Source organism: Zonotrichia albicollis, chromosome 4, assembly GCF_047830755.1.
Source record: "Zonotrichia albicollis isolate bZonAlb1 chromosome 4, bZonAlb1.hap1, whole genome shotgun sequence".
NCBI classification, from domain to species: Eukaryota; Metazoa; Chordata; class Aves; order Passeriformes; family Passerellidae; genus Zonotrichia; species Zonotrichia albicollis.
In genome coordinates this window covers 45,266,468-45,292,456 of record NC_133822.1, presented here as the reverse complement: position 1 = coordinate 45,292,456, position 25,989 = coordinate 45,266,468, and the positions used below count along the sequence as shown (strand labels likewise).

General features: G+C 36.9%; 1 protein-coding gene across 2 annotated transcripts in view; it reads left to right on the top strand.

The window, feature by feature from the left end:
* OTOGL (otogelin like) overlaps window positions 1-25,989 on the top strand; it is a 93,630-nt gene that overhangs the window by 27,107 nt on the left and 40,534 nt on the right. For both annotated transcript variants that reach the window (XM_026798271.2, XM_026798293.2), the window contains exons 20-28: window positions 725-890; window positions 1,969-2,043; window positions 2,584-2,636; window positions 3,318-3,480; window positions 6,572-6,679; window positions 7,717-7,855; window positions 21,549-21,683; window positions 22,133-22,279; window positions 23,936-24,055. In XM_026798271.2, coding sequence (XP_026654072.2) covers window positions 725-890; window positions 1,969-2,043; window positions 2,584-2,636; window positions 3,318-3,480; window positions 6,572-6,679; window positions 7,717-7,855; window positions 21,549-21,683; window positions 22,133-22,279; window positions 23,936-24,055 — 1,106 coding nt within the window. The remainder of the gene's footprint in view (window positions 1-724; window positions 891-1,968; window positions 2,044-2,583; window positions 2,637-3,317; window positions 3,481-6,571; window positions 6,680-7,716; window positions 7,856-21,548; window positions 21,684-22,132; window positions 22,280-23,935; window positions 24,056-25,989) is intronic.

The window sequence follows — 25,989 nt, the reverse complement described above, 5'->3', positions numbered from 1 at the left end:
TCTTTTTCCTGGAAACTAGAGTTGTGCCATGGTGTAATGATGTACGAGGGGAGAATGGTAACAGCCTTTACATTAGGTATCTGAGTCGGTACCCCTGCACTGCCTCATAGGAATGTCTGCCCTTTCTATTGCTCACAGAGAGAAATGGAATTCTTTCTTTGAAGCCCTAAGTCATATGGGAGCCCCTATTAGGATAAAGGAGTCAGGGAGTGGCAGGAGTGGAGCCATTCCCTAAGGGGGGTTGGCAGGGTCTCCCTAGACTGGGCAGGACAGGGTGTGTGATACAGTAATGATTTAAAACAAAGCATTTCACAGAATCTTAGAGTATTGTGAGTTGGAAGGGACCCACAAGGGTTATTGAAATCCAACTGCTGTATTTCTGTTTCTAAGCCATATAACAATGCCTCACCCTTAGCTATACCTCTTGGAAGCCTGAATTACTAGATAGATGCCAAATTTGACATACAGAAAGGACAGAAAGCTACTGTTTACAAAATAGATGATTCCAGTCAAAAATTATTTTAACAAAAACCCACCTTCATCTTAATATATCTAACTTCAGAAACTGGTAACATGGCATATTTTTCTCATGCTTTTTCAAAGTGCCACAAGAGACCACTTTGCTTTGATTTTCTTGAACTTCCATGATACAATACTTTGTTTTCCATTTTTCACACTTTAACAGTATGCTGTTCTCCCTTCATTCTCCCTCTCTTTCCTCCAGCTGTGATGTGTCACAGTGGTATGCTTTATCATCAGTGCTCTTCTTTTTGCAAACATTCCTGTGCTTCACTTTCCATGGCAAATATCTGTGCTGATGACTGTGCAGAAGGATGTAATTGTCCTGATGGGAAGTATTTTGAAGAGTCAGTCAACATTTGTGTATCAATGTAAGTAATGAAAAAGTAGAATATATGTATGGACACAATTTCCTCTTTCCAGCAAGATTTAAAGTAGCTTTTCTGCTGTTTCCCTCAAGGTGCAGACTGCCTAGAGAAGATAACAAAAAATATTGACAATTGTGTAACAAACAATATGTAAAGATTTAATATTCTGTTTTACCAGTCAATACTCTTCTGTTACTGTGTGCACATGTATGTGCTTCACTTTAGAGCAGATTTGCCAAACTGCTTTAGAGAAGGGTAGTGAAACTTTTAATTCATGAGATAGCATATTCACATGAAAACCTTGTTTGTAGCACTTGAAAAAAATGTGAGAAGCAATCTATAAAGCAACAATCCACAAAGAAAGGGATGGTAGGGGAAGAGTGGCTAGAAGTGTCTTTTTTCTGTGTCACAATGCAAAGCTCTTCAGTTAAATGGGAGGAAATAATCAGTGAGAGGAAAAAGTTTTTGTATATTGCGTACCCAAAATTTTAAAGCCTACCCCCATGGGTAGTTACAGAATTATTTCTGTTCATTGCAACATATATTTTGGGAAGATCAGTGAAGTTCATAATGTAGGGATAAAAACTGTTTTAAACTATTCAAGAGTGTGAATTGTCTTCTTATTCACACATTTTTTCATAGTTTCTAGATAATTTTATTGCTACTTCTAACCTGTCTGGCTCTTATCACACAGTTAATGGATTTTGCTATGATAATTGCTCTACCTCATGATATTAAGAATATTTTGAATGGGAAATGCATGTTTTCATTCTACTCCCATGACTGAAAAGGAAAAGTCCTTTCTATTAGAAAAATGCATGGAAACAGCAAAAAAACCATACAGAAATAGAGGAAAATCCTGGCTTTGCTGAAGATGATATGAATTTTGCCACTGACTTCAATACAGCCTGAGTATCATTAAATTTTTGTCTTTCAAAGAATATTGTACATATAAGGATTGAGCTAATGAATTAAGTTAATGTTATGATGAGACCTGCATATCATAACAACTTGATAGAGGGCCCTTAAATCCCATTTCATTCTGCTTTTCTACCTAAATGCATGAATATCCTTTTAACAGATCCGGCTGTCATTGTCATTACAAAGGCAAAGCACTGCAGCCTGGAGAAATCCTTCCTACGCCAACAGGCTCCTGGTAGGTGGGACTGCAAGACTTTTATCTTTCTTGTATCACAGTTTGGACACAAAGTAGTTTGAGAATTTTTCTCATGTAGATTGAAAGTTTATTGTAACAAGATCTTTTTTTTTTTTTGCATACTTAGTAATAAGAGAGCCTAGTATAAATTGGGTTATGTATATTCCGGGTATTTTTTAAACAAAATGCCTGGAAAATTCTTTAAGCTGTGGTGGATAAGGTTTTGTGTTATACTGCCTGCATCCTAAATCACCTGGCCCTCCATACTCACAGGGGTTGACATACTCAGCTTTTTTTTTTCTTTCAGTGGAAGTTAGGAAATTATGTAGTACATAAACTATGAATTTAGGCCCTCTTTACAGATCAGGAATTAGAAACTACCAAGACAGTATTGGGCAGAACTCAAGCTTTTGGATTTTAATCCTCTTTCTCCTCCTAATTTCTGTTGCTTAAATAAGATTGAATTGTATAATATTTTTTAACATGGTGACTACAAAGCATTTTTCCTTGAATAAACATGGGTTTCCTTTTTTTTTCTAGTCAATGTTTGAATGGAACAGTGAAATGTATTGAAGCCACTACAGAAGACATAGGTAATTTATAATCTTATTCCGTATAAAAGTTGCACAAATAGAGAATTTGATATTGGATATTAATATGGTTTTCTCCTCATATGTGTTTAAATGATGAGATGCTTTATATCACAAAATATTTAAAATTGGAGGTTAGGAGCACAAATAGTCTTGGGGGAATTTCTCTCTTTTTCTGTAGCAAATTCTGCTACTCAGTCACTTGGAAAATTAAAAGAAATAAATAATTTAATGTGCCATCTAGGTCAATGTGTTCTCATGGGAATACCTATAATGAGGCTCACTGTCCATGTTTAGGAAGCTTTAAGACCTTGATGTCTAACAAGTAAATTTTTAATGCTTTTCTAATGTATTTAGAAGTACTTTGAAAATTGTTGCACTTCTAAGGGTTTTTTCTGCCTAAGGTGTAATGATTCTGTCATTAAGAATGGACTATGTGTGAGATCCTGGACACATACATCCAGATGCATAATATTATTGTTTCTTTTCATTAGTACCCATATTAATTTTATGTGTCTGTAATATAGATGATGTCATCGACTGTTATTCCAATTGCGGTCTTATATGAACTGTAATGTAACCTCCCTTTGTATCCCAATAAATAGATTGTGAACAAATACAAATAGAAAACCTTCAGTGTAAAAGAGCAGTTGATCTTATTTCACCTTCATTTTGCATTTGAAGTTCACATATGCCCTGAAGGAAAAATCTACTATGACTGCAGATCTCCTGTGCCTGGGTTACCAGCAGCGGGTGTGAACTGTGGGATCTCTTGTGCGAACCTTGCCATGAACTTCTCCTGTGTCCCCTCACCACCCTGTGCAAGTGGCTGCATTTGCCCCCCTGGGTAAGCTTTGATGGACCAACCTGAAGCACGAGCCAAATGCATATTTTCCACAATTCAACTCTGCACATTTTTTTGCTTGTTAAATTCCAGTGGTATCACACTTCTAATTTTGAAGCTATTGTTCTATAAATTGTCACAGACACACAGTAACAGCTAAAAGGCCATCAGATATCCAGCTTGCTACTATTCCAATTGGCTGGTATTTGGAACTCTCTGGACAGGAGATGACTTCCACCATTTGCACAGTTAGTTTATTTGAATGTAAAAGCAAACATGACAAAATATTTTGATGGAAACCATTTGTGCTCCTGCTTATTGCTGCCTAAGTCTTTGTCTCACCTAAATTTCTACTCAGGCTTACATTGCTGGTGCCCAGTCAGGGGCAGGCAGGGCAGGTGTATGGACTGGTTTCTGCCCAATTTCCCTTCATTCCCTCTGTCCTTTTCTTGTTTTCTCAGCTTGTGTGTTTGGATTTGGTGCCCAGAAAGAGTCAGCTGAGCTTGGCAGGAGTCAAATCCAAGTATAAAATCTAAAAACTTCTATTTGTGTCAGGATCAATCATGACTTGTTCCATTCATTTCCATTTCCTCCTCCTGTGTTCATTTTCAGATTGAGGAGTTAAATATACTGTGCAAATTGCTGTAATTGCTTCTCATCTCAGGTGGAATGCTCCCTTTTTTCTCTCTCAACTTTCCATTTTGTTTCACTGCGTGTGTAGCCAGGTGGTCTCCTGACATTGTATCAGTTGTGCACAGATCAGAGTATAAAAGAGACTGTCATGATTCCCCTTCCTGCAACTTGTGATGTTCACAGATGACTAAGCACTGGTGAAGGTAGATTTCAGACAGAGCTATTTAAGATTTCACTAGCTCTTACATGGTGTTCTGTAGTCCTCTAAAACCTCTGCCTCAACGGAGAACTTAGCTTCCAGGACCATTAGTGTTATGGGAATAAACGATTATTTTAGCACAAAAAGTGTATGGATCTGTAAAAGTAGAAAACTGGTAACAAACTGAAGCATCACTGTGATATTTACATGAAATTAAACTAACAGTATTGACTTGAAAGTTCATTTGAAAATTTGAAGAAACTAAAATAGAAGTTTAAAAAACAGCTAAAGCCTTGTTTTCACAGTCATACCATTTCAAATTGAGTATTACTTGATTATTTTCTGAGATATAACAGGAGTACAGACAAGCAAAATCCTGGTTTTCCATCAAATAATAGAGTAAAACACATGAATTATTTTTATTACATAAGAGAATAAGCAGTCTTTTTGCTATGAGGTTGAAAAGTAAGTGTATAACACAGTGCATTTAGTAATGTCCTCATTGTTAAATGCACTTAATTAATGACTTTCAGCCTCATGGGTCCAAAAAGTGAGTATGGCTTTTAACTTGGAAGGGGACAGCTGTATTATCTTAAAAATTATTTTCAAAAGGTCTCTTTTTTATATAGGAAAATGTTGAGCATATATCTCATGCTATTAAATCTAAGTGGACAAGTCATTAAAAACTTGATGTGAGACATTGTACTGTAGTGCAGTCTTAAAATTTCTCTTAAGTTGCGTTTCTTCTCCTTGGTTCTCCTTTCCCACCTTATTTCTACTACTACCCATTGTTTGACTGAATGACCTAAGCTTTTGGGGTGGAATCCTGAATTCCCCTGGAGACTGGCACCTTATTCTAGCACTCTAGGTATTTATGGTGCTTGTAAAGTAAAGTGCTTGTGTGTGGTATTGAAACCCTTTCCCTTGGGAAACCATGATATGATGGGCTCTAGTATGCAAAAGAATGGTCTCCCTAAAGTAAAAATGGTTTACATTTTCTATTGTTAAAGCTCTTGCACAACAGTTTGTTGTTATTTTAGTTAGTAGTTGAAGAGGTGACAAAGAATTAGAAACACTGGAAGTCTCTGATATACTTTAGAAGTTGAATAATATAACAGCCCAAATTTTCATGAGGAAGTGAGGTGAGGATGACAGTAAATTCAAAGATACCAAATATAGACTGAAAGTCAGCCTCACACTGAGTTGGAGATATGGGGCTAAACTGAGTTGCAGATGCAAAGAGTAGTGTGGAAAGGAACTTCTGGGGCTACATTAATCTCCTGCCTTTGGGCAGCGCCAGCAATACCGATGTCTTGGGAGACATTTAGATTCTATTGACAGAGACTAAGTACCTTCCCAAGCCATCTCTCCTGGTATTTTCCTATCCTTGAGAAATTTTCTGAACACTTGACTCTTTTACTTAGAGCTGATTACTGTTTAATGAACTAGTAATGGTGTGAAGAAAAAAAAACTGTGTATTCCTTTCAACTTCCAGTGAAACAATCTCTAGGCTGTACTTTGAGCCATGTGTTGCATGACAACTCCAGGAATTGCTCTCCTAAAGAACAGCACTAGGAATGTCAGTAACGTTTTTGTTAAGAAAGTTAAAATTGCTAAATAGGTGGAATTGAGATAGCAAGTGTGTCATAACCATATATCTGGGTGGCTTACTGATCTAATTAGATTTGACACTTTTTGCATTAAATGCCTGTTTTGTCTCAACCTAGTTAGTTGTTTCAGCTTCCCTTGTGTAGGCAGGCAGCCTCCACCATTGCTCTTCACAAACTGTGTAGCAGGTGCCATAGCCCAGCTCCCTGTTGTGTGCTCAGAACAGGACAGGTGCTGTCTGTGCAGAGGAGCAGGCACTCCAGTCCAGTTGCTTCCTGGCACAGCAGGACAAGAGAGCAGCAGAGAGGGAAGGGCAGTCTGGCTGCAGCCTCAGCAGCTCACATGATACCCAGATGCTCTGGAGTTTTCAGAGAGGAATACCTGTACTACTGACACTCCTGCATGGGAGCTGCATCCCACACTAACATATCCCTTTCTAGATAGAGAGAGAGCAGCAGCTGTGGGCTCGGCCAGGTCCCCAGCTGTGCACAGTGGAGATCATTTGATTTGGACAACTTTTGCTGATGAAACAATTTTTCTTAGCTGGGTGGAAGACTGGTTGCTCTTGATGGGGTTTCAACAATACACTACACATTCAGTTACATTGATCTTTTGGATTTACTCTTTCATCTTAATAACTTTTTTTTTTTGAAGGATGGCTGAGCACAGAGGGAAATGTTATATTCCTGACAGTTGTCCATGCACCTGGAAAGACAGAGAATTTCTGTCAGGAGAAGTGATAGCTACTCCATGTTACACCTGGTGAGTTCATTCTGCATACTTTCAAATCAAATGGATCTAAACCCAAAGTGAAGCTGATACAGAAAATGCATTGCGTACTTTGAAAATCAAAAATATATATTCTTGTTTATAGATAGTTAGAGGATATATCTTTTATTAGGCCTACTGATAGGCTTGGATAAGTAGGAAGACTTTGGTTGAGTGTCTTTTCAGACCTGAAAAGGAAGCTGAAGATATCCAAATTAAAAAGCAGTCAAGAACAAACGCTTAATTCCACACATATTTGTTAGTCTCTGAAATGAAGACATGGAATTTTGCAGAATAGAATATAATGAAAGACAACCAAGGAGAAAAAGAGAGATATGCTTATTTCCTAGCCAAAATATCTATAATCAGTTAAGTGTATATTTAGTAATTGGAAAAAAATTGGCATGGCAACTTTTAATCAGTTTAATACCACACTGGCAAATCAACTGAGGATTTACACTTACACAAGCAAAAAAAAAGAGGATGCCAGTACTACTTTCATATAAATTTGTGTAAGCCACTGAATGTAACTGACAGGAAAAGTAATCTTGTAAAATATCAGCATTAATTTCTTAAACTCATTCCTTATTTGTCTGATGTCCTGAAATTTTACAGGTAGCAACTGGAGGTATTTTCCTTTGAAAATTTGCAGACCTTTATCAAAATTCAGAAAAAATAGACTAATGATGTCTTATGAATGAGCATGTTGTGGCATTGTGCCTTATCTATACTGGAGGCAGTGATGGAAATATTTGTATAAGCCCTGCAAACTTTGAGATTTTGCATTTATTTTTAATGCATTTTTATTGCACAGATGGGCTAATGGCAAAATGTTCAGTACTTGCCATGCATCCCCAGTATCTTCTGAAGCAATTCACAGTATAGCTCTCTGTTTCAAGGTCTGAGAATTTTATTCCATTCCTGAATTTCTGCATGATTTGAAATAAAGAACATAAGAAAGCATTTTCTTTAAAATATCCGGCAGAAGACTGCCTTTATGAGGAGACACTGACTGTTGGTTTTCCTTTCAGTGTTTGTCGGAGAGGCGTCTTTAACTGCACCAGTTACCCCTGCCCTGCTGTGTGCACCATTTATGGAGACCGACACTATTACACCTTTGATGGGCTGGAGTATGATTATGTCAGTGACTGCCAAACTTACCTGCTAAAGGTAAGAGGATTGGTCGTATGTTTTCTTGTGTCCTCGAGAAAACAAGTATTTTGAACTTCAGGAGTTGATCTATAGAAACAAACATTAAGAAAACAATTGTAGAACAGATGTGAAAGAAGAACCTGTACGAGACATTTTGTGCTCATCTGTTTGAAAACGGTATGTTCTTGCATATCTCTATGGTTTAGAGAAAAAGAAATAATCAATGTTTTCTGTTCTACCTTAACCACGCTTTTGTCACAATGACCGAAGAATAACACTATAGAAACTGTAAAAACTAGGTATAATCCATAGATTTATTTAATTATCATCTATAAGCCCTTCTTGGCCTAGGGTTAGAGATGAGCTCAAGCTGCTTGGAATTCTTCTTGAACATGATCTGCTGCAGATCTGGATTGTATGTGTATAATAATATCAAACACAATTGTTTCATAATTCAACAGTGAAATCATTCATTGAGATTGTCTGGCAGCTATATGCTTATGTTCCTCATAGCACACATTTAGAGTACATTGCTAGCATTTTATTTAAAAATACCATTACTGACATTTAAAAATATAGTCTATTACTAAAACCACTATTGTTTATTATAATTGTTGCTATTTTAAGATTGTCTGTGTTCTCAGTTACAGTGATATGTTTAGAAGAATACTCATTTTACTGACTGTCTAAGCTTAAGAATAAAGCATAATTTCTCAACAAAGACTACTGCAAATCGTTTATTTCAAGTATGCTTTAGTAGAGTATTCACAGCTGTGAAATAAAATACATTGGTTCCAGATTTTTTGTGTTTGTTTAAAAAGAAAAAAGAGATTTGAAAAGAATAATACCTCACAGCAAATTCCTGTCATGTATCATATATGATCAAAGAGCTCTTGCTCTTAGAGATATATGAACCTTTGTACAAGCCTTCCTCTTTTTGTACAAGCCTTCCTCCTTTAAGATCCAAAAAATAGGGGTTACCTTACCTATAAAATCTTCTTGCCTGTATGATGATGTGGAAAGGTAGGTCATAATTTCTTAAGTCTTCTGCCATTCATTCAAAGATGTTTGTAAGACAAATCTATACTCCTTTTTCAAACTTTAGTATGATACTGGAATGTTTGGCTTTTACAATCAAATATCACCTTGTCCCTCTACTGTGTAAGAAAGAACCTGTCTGGAAAAAACCCATGGGGAGCATTTGGCATCCAAGAATAAAGTTGGCAGCCAGATCATTAAGGCACGTGGCACACTGCCAATGGGCCATTCTTCAGGTGAACCTGACACAAATGATGAAAATGCTGCCTACACAGATCTGCTTTTCAGACTTCTCAGACTTTTTTTCAGCTTTTCAAACTTCTTTTTTTTCCCAAGCTCAGCTAAGGTGAGAAAGTATAATCTAATTTGTCCAAAATTTTTCTTTCTTTAGTATATGGAAAGCTTTCATGACCTATATTGAAGGATTCCTTAGTACATATTAGGCATTGCATAATTGTGACTGGAACAGAACATGTGTCTGTGGGCTGATTTTTGACTGGGAAATGTTTAGAGAATTTTTAAGGGGGAAAAAAAAAGAAAAAGAAACAAAGGATGTGATTTTATGGCAGATGCTCCAGAATTTTGAGGGAACTAAAACACACAACTGATGAACTATGGGATATGCAACCATGGAATCAGAGGAATGGAAGATGACAGGATGACCAAATATTTTAAAAGGAATTAATGGCTGAATTTGACAGGAACAGAGCAGTAGAGTAATACATCTGATCTATATATGAAGGAACTTAATAGAAATTTTAATAAAGAGAAATTGCAATGGGGGAAGTGTTGAACTACCCTTTTTTTTTAATAGAAAAAATTCATGCATGATGAGTCCTCTGAATTATTCTGTGAGGGTAATATATGGATAAGGGTAATCAAGTTAATATGTGTGTATTTTAGCTCAATCTTTTGGACAAAGATTTCAAGAAGTATTTCTTGAAACTACTCTCATATAAGATGAAAATCAATATTCTTTGAGACACAAATTCGCAAAATCACAGAATGGGTCAGGATGCAAGAGATCTCAGAGGTTCATCTGGTCCAACCTCTCTGCTCAGGCAGGGTCATCCTAGAGCATGTGGCACAGGATTATGTTCAGACAGTTCATTATCTCCACACCCTCTCTGCACAATCTGTTCCAGTGCTCAGTCATATGCACAGTAAAGAAGTTCTTCCTTATATTAAGCAGAACTTGCTGTACATCTCTCTCTGCCCATTGCCTCTTGTCCTGTTCCTTGGCTGAGAAGAGCCTGGTTCCATCCCTTGCCACCCTCACTTAGACTTTTATAAGGTTTGATGACAGACCCTTCTCAGCCATCTCTTCTGGAGGCTGAACATGCCCAGCCTCCCCATCCTTTCCTTGTAAGAGATATGCTCCAGTCCCTTCATAATCTTTCTTACCTTCTGCTGAACTAATTACAAGTCAGAGGTTAAAACACAAGAATAATTGGCCTTTTTTTAAAAAAAAATTTAAAAAGGGAGAAATCCTGGTGAAATCCCACAGGGATCCATGCTGAGACCTGCACTCAGCAGCAAAAACAATTTTGAAAAGACGATGTGAGGATTGAGGTAGAGTAGTCTGATGATAAAAATTCAGTCTGAACAGCTGAAACAAAAGCTTCAGGAGATCTTATGGCAGAAAACACTACATAATAAAAAAGGAAATTCAACAACAAGCAAATGCAAACCAATAAACAGAAAAAACCCCTGTAACTGCACTACCATGAAGTTAGGCACTAAATTAGCTACTATTATGTAGGAATAGAATTTTATGTGAGGAAAAGAAATGAAACACATGTAATGGACATCTTCATAGTGGCAGCCTGAAGCGGTAATCACCTTTGCTTTTATTTGTAGATACACAGTTACACTACGATTGTACCACATCCTGATCTGCTTTAGCAGCATTATATATACAGACACGATAGCATGATGAGGTTGCTCTTGTTTGAAGTACTCTTTTTTGTTCCTAGAGCAGGGGTTTCCATGTCTCTCTCTCTGTATAATCCTCTTCCCATATATTGTGACATTTGAAATAGTAGTATCCAAGTAATATGAGTCTGCCTTGAGCTACTACGTGTTGAGAAGGGTATGTAAGAGAGCCTTGTCTCTTTTAGCCTGTTAACCAAATAGAGAAGCCAAATGAAAGGTGGAAAAGTATATATACAACTGTAAAATTTTAATTCCTTGCCTAACATCTTGGCAGGCACAACTATCTAAGGCAGTAGCATCTAAACTGTTCTGCCTGTTCTACAAACCAATTTATTTGTTTTTAGCACAATCACAGAATGATTTGGGTTGGAAGGGGAGTTTAAAGGTCTTCCAGTCCAAACCCCCTGCCATCAGAGTATGTGCTGTGTGCTTCAAGTTTCCTGCCTGTAAGGTATGACAGATCATAGATTTCACAGCTACTAATACACATCCCATTGATTTAATGCTAGTTTGCAGAGCTATTGGGAGGCTGATTTTTATGGGTAACATGAAATTCTCACCAGACTTCTGAAAGTGAAGCAGCTAAAGTGGTTGTAGTATTATATACACAAAATTGTAATAAATTTGTCCTTTTATCTTTTATCCTTTATCCTGTAAGCAGTGGACTGCTTTTTTTCTACTAACAGAAGTAACACCTAAAGGTGTTGTAGCAGGGCAATAAGGAAAGTTATAGCTACAATTAGTTTGTTGCCATAAGAGCGCTTCCCAGATATAGAACTGAGTGCAAGAATTATAATCTGAATCCATCATCCCCAGAGGCATGATAATGTGCTGTTCCCATCCATGTTACCAGCCCTCACTCTTTTATTTGGCTGTTGGCCTTTCTAAATCTGATCTGTTTGAACAACTCTTCAATTTGTCATCATATCCCACTGTACCAAACAAAGAGCTCATCCTTACCTTTATTATGTTTTTAATAAGGAGCCCTTGTGCTCCTGTGGGAGAAAAATCAAGTATAAGCTTTCAGCCAATTATGAAACTTGCTTGTTTTCAACATCATTGTCTCCTCTCAGGCCTTTTTGTTTAAGGTGGCTGTAAGTGTATGAAAAAACCCTTTATACCTAGTTCAACAGATTTGTCCATTGGGCAGAAAATGACAGAAAATATTTAGATCAGCAATTAAGAATATTAGGGCAGTAAGGTCTCATGAAAAGATAAATTCACTTTTATAAAGGAATTAGGAGTTACATTATACACTGAGATGTAAAGTCCCTGTATAGACATTCACAGACAAGACATCAATATTTTTTTAAACATTTTAAAATCTCGGTTATTTCAAAGGTTAAAAAAATCTTAGAAGACAAGCTCGTTTATCAGTGTTGGTCATGTGAACATTTCATTTTGTTAATCTAAATATGAATTATAAAATTAAAGTCAAACAGTTTCTTACTTGAAAATATTTAAATATCTTTTTTCATCCATTTTCTTGCTTATTGTCTTATTTTACTGTCTTTCATGATGCTCCATTCCTTCCTTCAAAAAAGGGGGTTATTTTTCTGGCAAAATTTTTACTAGCTGCTGTCTGTTTCTTCCACTTACCTGTTTCATAGACTTCTGTTCTTATGATAAAATTAGTGTCTTTCTATGTTCTATGACAAACATTGGCCTTTTTTATTTCTGTAGTGGTTTTCAGTCCTGCAGCTAAGCATTTTTATTAGGGCCTGTAGGGTCAGTGCACTTGGAGCCCCTCAGACATATTCTCTTCTGTGAAACAAGAAAATTTTTTCTCAGAAAAAATATTCCCCCCAAAATTATTTGCATTTCTCAGAAAAAGAAAAATTTTCTCTGCTCTGGGACAGATTTCAAGCAGTAGTTCAAAGGGATAAGCTACCCATCAGAATGTGCTCAAATGAGAGGGCACTGTGTTGCAATGCTCATCTGTCTTTTAAAAAACACCCTAAAATCCCCATTGAAATATATGCACTAACCTTTGGTTTCCACTAACCTTACATTGTCAGGAAGATCCTAAAGCACAGAAAGGGATGGACTGTTTTGTTCCTATATCCTGAAAGATGAAAGTCGGTGTAACTAAGGCCTCATCCTCAAGTATTCCTATTTAATAGATGAGTCTTAAATTCAAAGTATGCAGTAAAAATATTTTCACTTTTCACCTGCCATTGGGGCTTTGAGCATTTTAAACTGACCTTTTTAAGCTTTTTTGATGCAATCATGAAAACTCTTTTGAAGCCAAAATTGGAGGATTATGAAAGCAACAACCATTTTAAGCCAATGGATAAAATAATCAAACCACTATGCCAATTAGAAGTGCAGATGTAACTCTTATGGGTCAGCAGACATTAAAGAAGAGCTCACTTGTAAAGTTCATTTAACAAAACATACATCAACTCAGGAACCACCGCTATCATTTCCCAAGTGATTCTCCTATGCTGAGCACTCCCCAGAACTAGATACCTGGACTGCTCTGGTAGTTCCCAAGAAGGGAACTCTTCTCTTGCATTCCCCTTCTTTTGTAACTTGAAGCAAGTTCAAAGTTCTTACTAAATTATACTTTTATTTGAGTGCTTAATACAGAGGTTGTTTGACGTACTGATAATCTTTTATCCATTATTTGCTGATACATTTATCTTGAATGGTAAATTTTTCAGATGATGACTGGGCATAAGCTGGAGCAATCACACAAAAAACAACAATTTTTCAATTACTCGTTTGATACATCTGAGGAGTCAGAAATAGGATTTATCCTATGATCCCTTTTTGAATATCTGCAATTTTTTGTGCAGCTAGTTTTCAACATCATTTGTACAAGGTAGCCAGACTGTAGATCCGTGAAATTGGCAAAGCTGTAGAATTAAATATTTGGCATGGTCTCTCTCATAGCCTATTTTCAAAATAAATACATTCTTCTTACTGTCAGTCACCTTATAGAGAATTAAAGCTGCAGGTTCATGGTTAATCAACATTGTCAAACTGACTATTCAGAGTTAAGACAAATAGTTTCTTTTAATATGATTTGGGAGATTATGGAGATTTTAATGGGAAAGTAAATAATGTTGAATTTGAAATTACAAATGTTTAAAATTCGACACCAGGCTCTAAAAGTAATTTTCATTTTTTCAGGGAATAAAACTGTACATTGGGTTTCAATCAGAGTGCCTTTAATTAACATATCTAATCCTCAAACCATATTCCTATGTGTAGTTTTATGAGTAAATGATGTACCAAAATATTTCCACCTAAAACACTTGTCAAATAATTTATAGCAGCACTGTGTAGAAATAATGATGTGTTGTGTGAAAATGCGTGCCCAAGAAAGAAAGAGACTACATTTCAGTGAAAAAACTGTTTACTGTGAATACTTTGCCCTGCTCTTGTTGCAAAGAGTACCAACAGTTTGCTTTTCATTAGTCCCATGATTTCAGAGGAAACCTTTCTGGAGGCACTCTTTATTTCTGGGTCTCTGGAGGTCCTGTAAGGGTCAATAGCAAGCTCCCTCTGGGAGACATCCCTTTCCATCTTGTCTTCAGCTGTACCTGTTTTTCTATTTGTTCCATTCCTTCTGTGAGCAAAAGATCTGATTACAGTTGGCAATGGATTTATGCTCTGGTTCCATTTTCTTCAGATCAATGATTTCAGACTCAATTACCTCTACATGCCTTTCTGCCTCCACCACCTGATTCTCCAGACCATTAAATTATGCAGTGAATGAATCACTTTTATTCTCCAACAAAGGAAAGATTTCTTTCAATTTGTGCAGATTAGCATGGAGGGCTTCCAGGAAAGGTTTGGGGAAAATTTTCTTACCATGAGAATGGCAATTTGGACGTGGTGTGTGCATAGTGTGATTCAGAAGCTGGATTCCCTTACTGAGGACTTTGCTATTTAGTGACCTTTTGCCTTGAATTTCTGATTTTGGGTTAATGTTCATTATCCAAATGCTCTTTGGCTATACTGACTCCAGAATGTTTTACTCTTATGGTTGCCTGAAAAGGCAGTTCACAGAATGGCTGCCTGAGTTTGAGGGCCTCTGGTGGGTTCAGCTTTGTGGACTGTTGATGATGCAGCACAGTAAAAGATGAGCAAAGCCAGGAATGATGTGCTGCTGTTTCAGAGCTGTGTGTGCAGCAGTAGCACCCAGCCCTTCTCTGTGTTTGGAGAGGTGGGATGCTTGTGCCAGTCACCTGCAGCTGTTGCTTACTTTATGGCCTCTGACTCTACTCTGGGTGTTGGTGAAATATGAGAATTTTGAATTCAATTTATTCTGGTTAAGGTCAGGATATGAGGTTTGTTTTTTCTGAATATATAAAAACTAAACTTCAGCAGTGTAAATGAACACACAACTTTTTTTTATACTGAAAAACACGAAATCTTTGTGCAAGTTTCATCTTTCTAGCTTCTGCAATCATTTGCTGGAGCTCTTGTCCTTTGTTTTCCTTTTGCACTTTATCATTACAACCAATGACAAAATATTAATATTTATCATGCACTTATTAATAAAACAACACTAAGAGGTCTCATGTAAATACATGTAAATACATGCTTAGATATTAGAACTAACACCATGAACTGTGCTGCTGATTTGTAGTCCAGAAAGTTCATATTAAAGAATGTGTCACTTGGAAACAAATACTCAAATGTTTCCAAATCTTCAGTCTTCAGAAGGTCTTATTTTTAATTAGAAAGGGATTGCAGTAATATGACCTGTGCAAAAGCTAAATCTGGTACACAAGCAGGCAAAGTTAAGTAAATGAAACAAAAGGAAATCTGCTTTAAATGATTTTTTCTCAAACATTTTAATATAGTTCTTTTAAAATACAAAAAAAGAAAATCAAAACTTTTTCAGTGATATCGCTGTAGTGTTTTCAAAATTAAGAAACATGGAGTTAGAACAAGACTCTGTTTTAAGTAGATAAAGTATGTACTGTAATGTATTGTCATTATTATTCAATTTTTTTAAAAAATTGGATTTTATTGTTGACAAACCTTCAGAACACCCAACAGCTCTATATTGCAGTAAAGTCTACTAGAAGAAAAATCAATGCATAAAGAAAATATTATATGATGATGTTTTCCTGTTGCTTGTATATGTACATACATACACATAAACATAGTCATAGATATTTTGCAGATTTTGAGAGTTTGTTCTGCATGAGATATATCCTTTTCAGAAGTCACTTTTAAAGAAATAGGCAAGAGTTATCATGGATACACTACCAAATACCTGGAAATTGTTTGAGGATAAGTCAGTAGCTGAAATAATCTCACTCCTCTTGAACTTTCATCAGTGAATCTACTCAGTCATGTTTCTCTCCTTTTGTACTCAACTGTGCTTCAAAGCTAGAAATATCTCATATGTTACATGTGTACTGCAGGCTTCTTTGCCATAATTTGAGTGAAAATAATCTGCAGCCATGTAAAAGATGTAAAGGAAAATTAATGTGCATTTGCATAAGCAATTTGGCTCTCAGGTTATTAGTTCCTAAATTTTTTTTTTTAAATTTTTAATAGTTGTACAAAAATTCATAACATTGGTTGGAAAAAAAGTGCTATTACAATTCCTTTCCTCTCTGTCCTCTCTCATGTAAGAGGATCATCCACTATCTTTCCCATAATATTTTTTCCCAACTTTCATGTGGATTTCTTCCGAAAGTGAGACAGTGTGTTTCAGTGCCATCTGTTGACTCCAGGCAACATTGCTCCATTGTTTTAATAGCTGTGGGGAAGAATATTTGCTGATACAAATTAGTACAGTATGTAAAACCAGGGATCAAATAAATTTACATGGACTGTATATATAAATTCTGCCAAGATGCAGAAGAAATTAGGTGCAGCAGCAAAACAAGGAAAGCTTTTCAACAAGAGATGCTTCTTAGTGTAAATTAAAATGAGTTTTGTATAATTAACACATTTTAACTGATTATCTGGAGCTCAAGTCCATAGAAAAATGGCACAGGAAACTAATAGAGCAAGAACTAGTTAGACGCCAAGACATTTGTCTGCTCCCCAAAATAACTTCTATATTTATGCCCAAATGCTCACTAAATCTGGGCTAAGATGTTTTACTTCTCCCAGATCAAGCTCCCTAGAAGTAATAGTTTCAAATGCTAAGTTCCTTCATAAGAAAGAAGCCAATAAACCATGACCAAGCTGATTCTGACTTTCCATAAAATCTCCTGAAATATTAAATCTGAACAGAGCTATAGAATCTCTCTGAAAATATGTAGGAAGGGGGAAGCAATTTCTACTTTTTAAACTACTTTATATTTTTTCAATATTTTAGAGCTTTTTGCAGTTCTTTTTATGGCTCTTTATGAAAACACCTAAAATATCATTAAAGCAAAAGGAATCCCACTCCCAGGGTGCCCTTGTATGCCTTTATGGCCACCCTAGTTTGCAGTTTTGTAGGGAATAAGCCAAAAGTAATGGGTAAATCAGGTAAATGTGTATTGAGAAAAAAATGAGTCTTTACATGGAAGAGTTAGAGAGATTTTAATGAAATTTTCAAAGAAATGAATACAGCCAATTAAATTGTCATTTCCCAGGCTGCATTTTGACGATATAAGTACACTGCACAGAGCTGTTATTGGTTAAAAGGGACAGAAAATTTCTAACAGGATATTGAAATAGAAAGTTTCTAACAAAAATAAACTCTAGCATTCCCAAGCACTGCTAAAAAAAAACCCCCAAAAACAACACCAAACCAGAAAAAGGAAAGCAGTGCTTTGCTTTTTTGACTAGGAAGAAATATGGAAAAAAAGTTCAGCAGAGTCTAGAAAAAGAATGTCCTGAGAAGTGGGGCTGACAATGAGCTTTTGACTGACTGCCCAGAGCTGTGACTCTGTCTTTTCTGTTGCTTGGCAACTCCATGTTATCACAAAGAAACTGATATTAAGTTGGAACAGGCTGGATATGGTAATTTACGTGGGAAGATACTCTTGCAGTGGGAAAACCATTTTATTTCTAGTTTCTGTCAGCATAAGTAGGTTCCACATGATGAACTGGAGTACATCCCCTGCTGGGTGCATTTTACCTAAAAAGGTAAAGAGTGATTCTGCCTTGGAAAGAGGCTGTGCAGAAAAAAACAAAACCAAAAATCCCCCACCTTGTTATTCATTAGACCTGCTCCTAGTGTCTACTCAGACATTTCTTCTAGTGCTAGTGACAAAAGCTTGTTTTCATATTTGTGTGGATTTAGTGCAGATTAGAGAGATGGAACTCATTATCATTTATACCATCACATTCCCTAAGAACTCTTGAGATTTGCTTAAGACCTCCCTGTCTTATATAAACATCAGAAGATGATCCTCACTTTAGCTGAATAGTCTTTTCTTTTGCACTGGTAATAGTTAGGTGCTAAGTTTCAACTGCACTTTATTTCTTCCTTATTGAAAGAAGACACTGCATGTGCAGCAGCTACAGAATAATTTGAAGACTGTGATAGAAACTGTCATTCAAATTTGAATTTGTATAATATTGTATGGCTTGGAAAGGTGTCTATTGAGTTATATGGAGAGAACAGCAGGCAAATAATTTTGTAAACATATATAAAGCAAATTATTTTGTGAAAGCTTAGAGCCATAAGAAACATGTAATCCATAATGATATTTTTATGTATGGGTTTAGGTCTCAGATTTAATTAGAAAAAGAGAAAGCACAGAAGATTCAGGATTTAATACAAAGCCCTTTTTTGTTAAATGTCTGATTTACTCATAACTCTATTGAACTACTAGCACAGTCTCTTTGCATATCTGTCCTGCATAATTCCTAGTAGTTTAATACCATCATGCTGTCCTACAAGTAAGGAAGTACTTCACATTTCTTCAGGACTCCCTGTTCTGGCTTTGGTCAGCAAAACACTTCCTGGCTCCAGGCTTCTCTGTACTGCAAAGTTAACTTGAAATATAACTCAGTTTGTGCTCTTGGCTCGAATCCCAACCATATACAAAAACTTCTGACTTGAGTATGTTGATGCTGTTCAGCTGAAGGGATTGGTCTGGACTGTCAGAAGGCACAGGCAGCAGTTTCAGTTAGCATAGCTAATATAGCCACCCGCTGCTGCCTCAAGGACTTGTCTTCATTGCCAAAAAAGGTGTATTTTTACTATGGGGCAATTAGCCTGATTTGACTACCCTAATTTAAAATCAAGCTCCTAATTTCTTTTCTTACAGGGAAGACATTGCTTTCCTATTAACTCAAAGTGTCCCCTTTTGCTGAGACTAAGGTAACTGAAGAGGAGTGACCTGTGCAATAAAAGAGCCCACAATGTCCTAGGCATCAAAGAGACCCAGAGACTGCAAGCAAAATCCTTCTTTGCACTGAGCCGTGGTGGGGAGTAACTCCTTTTCTCACTTTTCAGTTGCCCAGCACAGAATGTATCAGCTTGCATCCTATCTATCAAACTAATGAGATTGTCTCCTTTTTAATTTACCACATCGCATCCAATAAATCAAAAAATGCTCTGGGCTGTTGTCTGACTTGGAGGGGAATAACTGGTACTCACTCCAGCAGCAGGCCTGGTTTAATTAAAACATAGTGGATTTCCCAATAAGGTAGTGACCAATTTTATTTTGAGTGCAACCTAACACAACTTTACAACAGAATGGAACAGATGAACTTTATCTTGAAGCTTCTGGTGGTTTTAAACTGTGTTCCCTTGCTAAATCATGGAGATCTGATTTCCTACACCCCCTTACCACTAAGCAGTTAATGAATAACTTTACCCACTGTAGCTGTTGCCTTCCAAGCCAACTGCTGGCAAGCACCATCTGTTTCCTAAGCCCTGGCATTAGGGTAGCATAGAGCTTGCAGGCAGTCTCCCACAACTCGTGCTCATCACATTCACAAACACTCGCTTGCTGTAGAGTGTTTTCTATGCCAGGTAGCAGCATCCTCTGGCTTTTGGGCCATGCTAGACTAGGGGTAGCAAAACTGTAGTACCTCCTCTGTGTGGCAAAAAATACCTCTATGCTTTCCATCATGTGGGGTTGGGTTTGTTTTTGATTTTAGAATGAAAGTGTTCTTTAAAGAGTTTGGTCGCTATGACTTTTATTAAGAAAAAATACACAAACTGCTTCCTACAGCGCACATGCAGTATTTCTCACTGATGAGGAAAAATTAATGATTTTTTTTTAAATTCTTGAATTCTGATCAGCCCAGAATAAATAAGGGGACAAATGTGAGACAGTCAAGAAACAGGAGTAAGTAGCCAGCAACTCCTGGGGGTACACTGGGCAAGGTAGTGATACATTGACCACAGGAGGGAGCAAAGCCCTGGGGGAGATGCTGTGGGCAGACACCAAGGTGTGGCATGCCTCTTGTTGTGGCCAAGTAGGGCTCTTCAAGAGCATTGCTGGGAGCCATGAGTAATTCCCAGGACTGGGAGATGCTGAGAGCCACCATTCCATCTTGCACACCATGCCCATGAGCACCTCCAGTTAGTGATTTCATCTAATCACAGTCTCAGAGAATATGTTCAAAAGAGGGTGGGAGCCAGAAGAGTTTTAACAAGAAGAGAACCTTTTTTTTCCCAGCACTACCCAAGTGTCCCATATAAGAATGGATTAGTCAGTGGGTGATACTTGCCACTTCCAAGATTATTTCATGTCTGTCTCATGTATCTGATGACTGTAGGACTGATTTTACTCAAAAATTGAACTAGATTCAGAAACAGTGTCTCAATATTAACAGTGGCTCATATTAATGTTATGAAGTTAACTTTCTCAAGTAATTTCTATAGTTATGGCTGCTTGTTGATTTGTAAGGATTGCTACAGAAAAGAATAGGGAAGTAAATTAAAATAGGAAATAATAGGAATAGCTCAACTTCATTTTTTTGGTGTTAGTGTTAGCAACTGAAAAGACAGCTCATCTCCTTTGTTCAGGTAAAATCTTAGCATGGGGAATTACAAGGTGCACATGTGTTTCCCTCAGGATACAGAGGAACCACAGAAGCTGTAGGTGAATAAACTGATGTGTTGAGCCAAGGTGCAAAGGTGATTTTTTTTGTGCCTAGTATGCAAAAGTAATGAATGGGCTGTAGAGCCAAAAGGTGTGGGACTGGGGAGGCAGTACATTTGAGTTCGAAGTACTAAAACACCAGTAAATCAGGACAACAAAATATTCAAATCTTCTAAATGTTAAAATAACCCCACCCTACAAACAAAAATATTGGCAGAAACCTTTACCCCCTCCAATAACATTAAGTATGACTCATGGTTTTGTGAATTTTGATGTGTGGTGGCACAGAAACTGTCCTCTCTATTACTGACAGATGGAAGGTTTCTTGGTTTTAAAAACATGAAGACAGCTTGATCTCATGTACCTTGGTTTAAAAATAAAGCTCTTTTTATAGCATGTCTCAATTTCGACAACCGCACTGTGCCGTAAATATTAGCTTCCAAGTAAAAGCATATTTTAAAAGCCTAAACCAGACTCTTATTTTAGGGGTAGCCTGATCCTCTGAGTTTGTGAAATCTTCAGCAAGAATAGTCACAGCTGAATATAATAGCTCCTGGTGCTTAACTCCAAAGTTTGTGTGTTCAGTTTTGAATTTAAAAAGGCATTTCCGGATTTGGTAACTTGCTTAAATTTAATTTCAAATGTGTGTAAATTCTTAAGTATATATATTTTTTTTTCTTTGGTGATGATAAGCATAGAATAAATCTGCAGGAGTGAAATGCAATTGAATATATCAGTAAAATGATTTCTTCTTAATGTTGCAGAGCACAGATAACTCAAATATATCTATAATTGCTCAGAACAAAAAGTGTTTTGACAATGATATTGTTTGCTCAAAGAATGTTTTCATCACTGTTGGAGACACTGAGATTTATTTTAGCGAACCTTCTGAGAAGCAGGTTAGTTATTTTCTTTCCTTTTTTGGTTGCCCTTTAAGATAAGCACTGCAAATTTACAGCTCTAAAGAAGCATGTTTTTGGAAAGCATCTCTAGTCTGAGTTAATGTAGTACCAGTGTTTAGGCCTGGATAAAGCAGCAGGTCCCAGGACACACTTTTTTTCGCCAATTGTTTTATTTCAAGTTCTATTTGTCATGCAAAGAATATCCAAAAGTCTCAAGGAGATGAAACCTACTGGCATTTATGAGTTTCTTTCCAGTGGGTTTAGAAAGAGAAACCAAAGCACGAAGCAAACTTGAATGACTGAAAAGATAAAATATCAAAGTATTAAACAACACTTCTACAAATATTACTGATTCAGCTAGATGCTAAAATATTCTTCAATATGTACTCTGCTGTTATCTGGTAGCATTACTTTAGTAGATCTTAATTAATATTTGTTTGTGTCAGAAGGCCCTAGGAGCGCAAGAAAACAAATCTAACTATCAGCTGTGGAAGGCTGGATATTATACTGTGATACACTTTCCAGAACAGGACATTACAATTCTGTGGGATAAGAAGACAATGATGCATGTAAAAGTTGGACCTCGATGGAAGGTGAGCCAAAATATAAACCTGAGATTTTGTGTAGATTCTCTATCTTCCTAATGTCATCTTTTATTGAATAACTGTGAGTCTTTTCTTCAAGACTAGCTTTCCCAGTGATACAGCTTGTTCAGCTGCTAGTATTTCCCAGGTAAGAAGAGATGGAGAAAGCAACTTCTGAAGAGGAGTGGTTTCTACACCTACGCTCACTCTGTTTGATTCACTGTAGCTTTGGAGATATGCAATGATTCAGCTCTGACTCAAAGATAACTTTGGGGGCTGGAAGTGAGGGGTAGTTTTTGAGTTATCCAGTTCGCTTCATGTTTTCATTGGCTAGCACCAATGTAAAAGAAGCTTCTGTGCCCAGTGACATGGAGGATGACAAGTTTGTAGCACAGATTGCATTGGACTGACCTTGGAACTGCAACCTGGGATGTAGTAGAGGCTTCTGAGATGAACAGATGGAGTCACATGTTGGCTTTAATCAAAAAACACAAAATACAGAAAAAGATCTAGAAAAAACCTTACATTTAAACCTAATGGATATATCGTGACAGGATTCAGTCATGATGTGAAGAGGGATTCAAAGCTCCTTTTTTGCCCAGTTGCTCTTCTCTTTTCTATTCCTATATCATCTAACTTTGTGTCTATGCAACTCAGTCATTGGGTGCAGGCAGAGTAACCCTATCAGTGCAATTCAGAATTACATTACTCTTTGTTTCAAACATGAACACATGTGTGAAGATGGAGCTTATTCAGCAAAAGAAAAAAAAGTATGATAGGCTAGAATACAATATCAGATTTTTTGAAGTGTAAGTCAAAGCTATAATGACCATCTAATGCAGGTTTAGAGCAAAATTATTATAGGCTTCTGTCTAAATAGCCATAAAATACTTAATTCACCAACAAGTTGATTTGTCAGCCATCAATACATATAGAGAAAAAAAAAGGTCTTCAGTTTTTGAGTAAGCTAGCTGGGAGCTGAGTTCTACAGGTTGCATTTAGGAACACAAATTCTTCCAGTTCTTTCTGCTTCCAATGACTGTTTCTTCCAGAGGCTACAGTTCCGGAAGATGTCTGCAGCAGACCTTAAGAAAAAAAACTCATTAGTGTGAGCCACAACACACTAAAAGTCCAGCTCTACTTTTTATTGTTGTGCAGGAACGTCTATTTTCCTGTATATTTATATATGTATGTATGTATACATAGTTTATCCATCAGCAGTATATGCCCAAGAAAAGAAAGTTGCAGCTGTCTCTTTTATAATTGCTATTACAGTGGTTCCAGCTATTGTGAACTAAAATTAGAGGCAGCAAGTTTTAATGACAACAACTAGTCAGGCTTCACAATCATGATGTAATTCACCTAAACTTTTGACTTTTGGACTGGAATCACTACTGAGCTTTCAGAAAAAATATTACTAGATTCCAGTCTGTTTTCACAGGCAGGCAGTTAGGAGAAGTTCTGGAAAAAAGGAAGAAACCCACTGATTTCTGTTAAAAGATATTTGCAATATGGAACTACAGGCATAGCAGAGTGTCAGATATTTTCAAAGGATAAGTCAAATTTACATTCACCCTTTTTATGTAAAAATTTATATATTCCATGTGTGTAATTTGTGCCAATTATTGACTGTAAGTTTATGAAAAAAAATATTTTCTCTTTCAGGGAAAACTGGCAGGCTTGTGTGGAAATTTTGACAAATATACTTCAAATGATCTGACTACATCAAACAACATGGAGGTGAGAAATGCACAGGTGTTTGGAGACAGCTGGGTATTAGGACAGGTAAGTCCCATGTCCAACAAAAATGTAGAGGAAAAAAAAAATTAATTTGTAAAAGAGCACATTATATGCACATGATGTATTTTCTAAAATTATGGTCACTGTATAAGAGGATATTTTAATTTTTGTGTCTGTAGATATGAAATGTGTTAAAAATATCGTATGTCATAGCAAACAGATGCAGAATTTAAATGATACCAAACGATCTCTTTAGGGAAGGATATGCTTTCCTCTGTGAAAGACAATTATAGCTGTCTGCATTTCAGTGTTCTACAAAGTTGGGTACAATGCTTCTGGTATTTTTGATTCATCCCAATTTGAAAACAATTATAATTTCTCTGGGTTGGAAGGCATCAGGATACTGAAAGTAAACAGAATCTGAATGCTGGAAAAAAGAGGCCTGGAAGCGTTTATTTCTAAACACTGACAATAAAATGAAGATTTACTTTAGTGGCATTTTGTAAACAGAGTAAACTGACAAAGCAGAGGTGAATAAGGGATGGGCAGAAAAGGCTCAGAACAGCAACAGGCACAATCTAGTATGGAAACTTGGTTTCTGAGGGGAAGGTAGGAGGATGCTGTAGGGAATGAATAGTTTATAACACCATTTGGTGTTATAAATGGTTTATAACACACATTTATGGTCCAACTCTGGTTTATAACATAGGAGAATAGGTATTTCATGAATTTGTGCTGAGAAGATGTAAAGTTTTATAACCTTATGGAGCTCCTGAAAAATCATTATTTGTAACGCACTCCTTTTGCATGACTGTCAGGGCCAGTTTTTAATCTATTCTCTCCTTGACACAGCAGGAAATGGACCAAATATCTCTCACCTCATGGAAGAATGCTTTGGAATAAAGATTTTGAGGCTTTTCTGCCTCAATATCTCCCTTTGGATATATTTTATTCTACATAAAATGTTTAAATTTCGTAAGCAGGCAAGGCAAATGTGTAGAGTCCTAGAAGGTCCTACATAAACAAATGTGTGAATACTTGATATTAAGTTCATTAACTTTTCTTTTTCAATGGATTGATTTGGTGGCTCCCTTAAAAAGATGTATAGTGTTAGCACAGCACATTAACTTGTAGGATGTTAAGACTTGCACCTTACTTTTTGTTGGAGATACATATCTGTAAAATCTCATGTAATCTCCTGATCTCTATGTCTGCCAGAGTGCTCAGGATCTAAGTTCAGCTTTGGTCTTGCTGGTTGGCTGTGCTCACACAGACTTGGCACTTCATCTGCCCCTGCAGTAGGCCTTCAGGATTTCTTCAGAAAGGGCCTTTGGCCAATGGTAAAGATGCATCCTGGTCACCATTTCTGAAAAATCAAAATAATTGAAAGTGATATTTGATAGCTGGAGGCCTAGAATCCATCTCTGCTATTGGGAAATGTGCTTTTATTAGCACTGTGAATGGCTCCTTCTTCCCGGGAGTGGCAGCACATATCCTCACAGCAGTGTCTGAGCACCTGCACAGGAGGGCAGCATATGTGGGTGACTGCACTGCAGCTAAGACTGCTGTGGGACACCCCAACAATGCCTGTGCATTCATTGTCACATTGTCACCTCCTCGTGCACTACACCCACCTTGCCTGCTGCACCAGCACAGCATGGTTTCAGATGAACTCATGCTCTCCAAGCTGAGTGTCCCTTTCCTATATTTTTCTGTTCTTTTTTTTTTTCTTTTTGAAGAGATCCTAGAAGTGATGCAGTTGTATCTCACCCATTTTTTGAGTTATCATGATGATCTTTGACTCTATATTTTAATGAGTTGTTCCCTTCCTACCACTGCTTCTTTATTTGAACTTACAGAGCTAAAGCCATCTGTAGTATGACTCCATTTAAAGTCAGTGAAAACCACCCAGGATGGATTTGGACCACGTATTTGTTTGTGAAGTTACAGTTGGTTGCTCTGGTAATGATTATAATGTG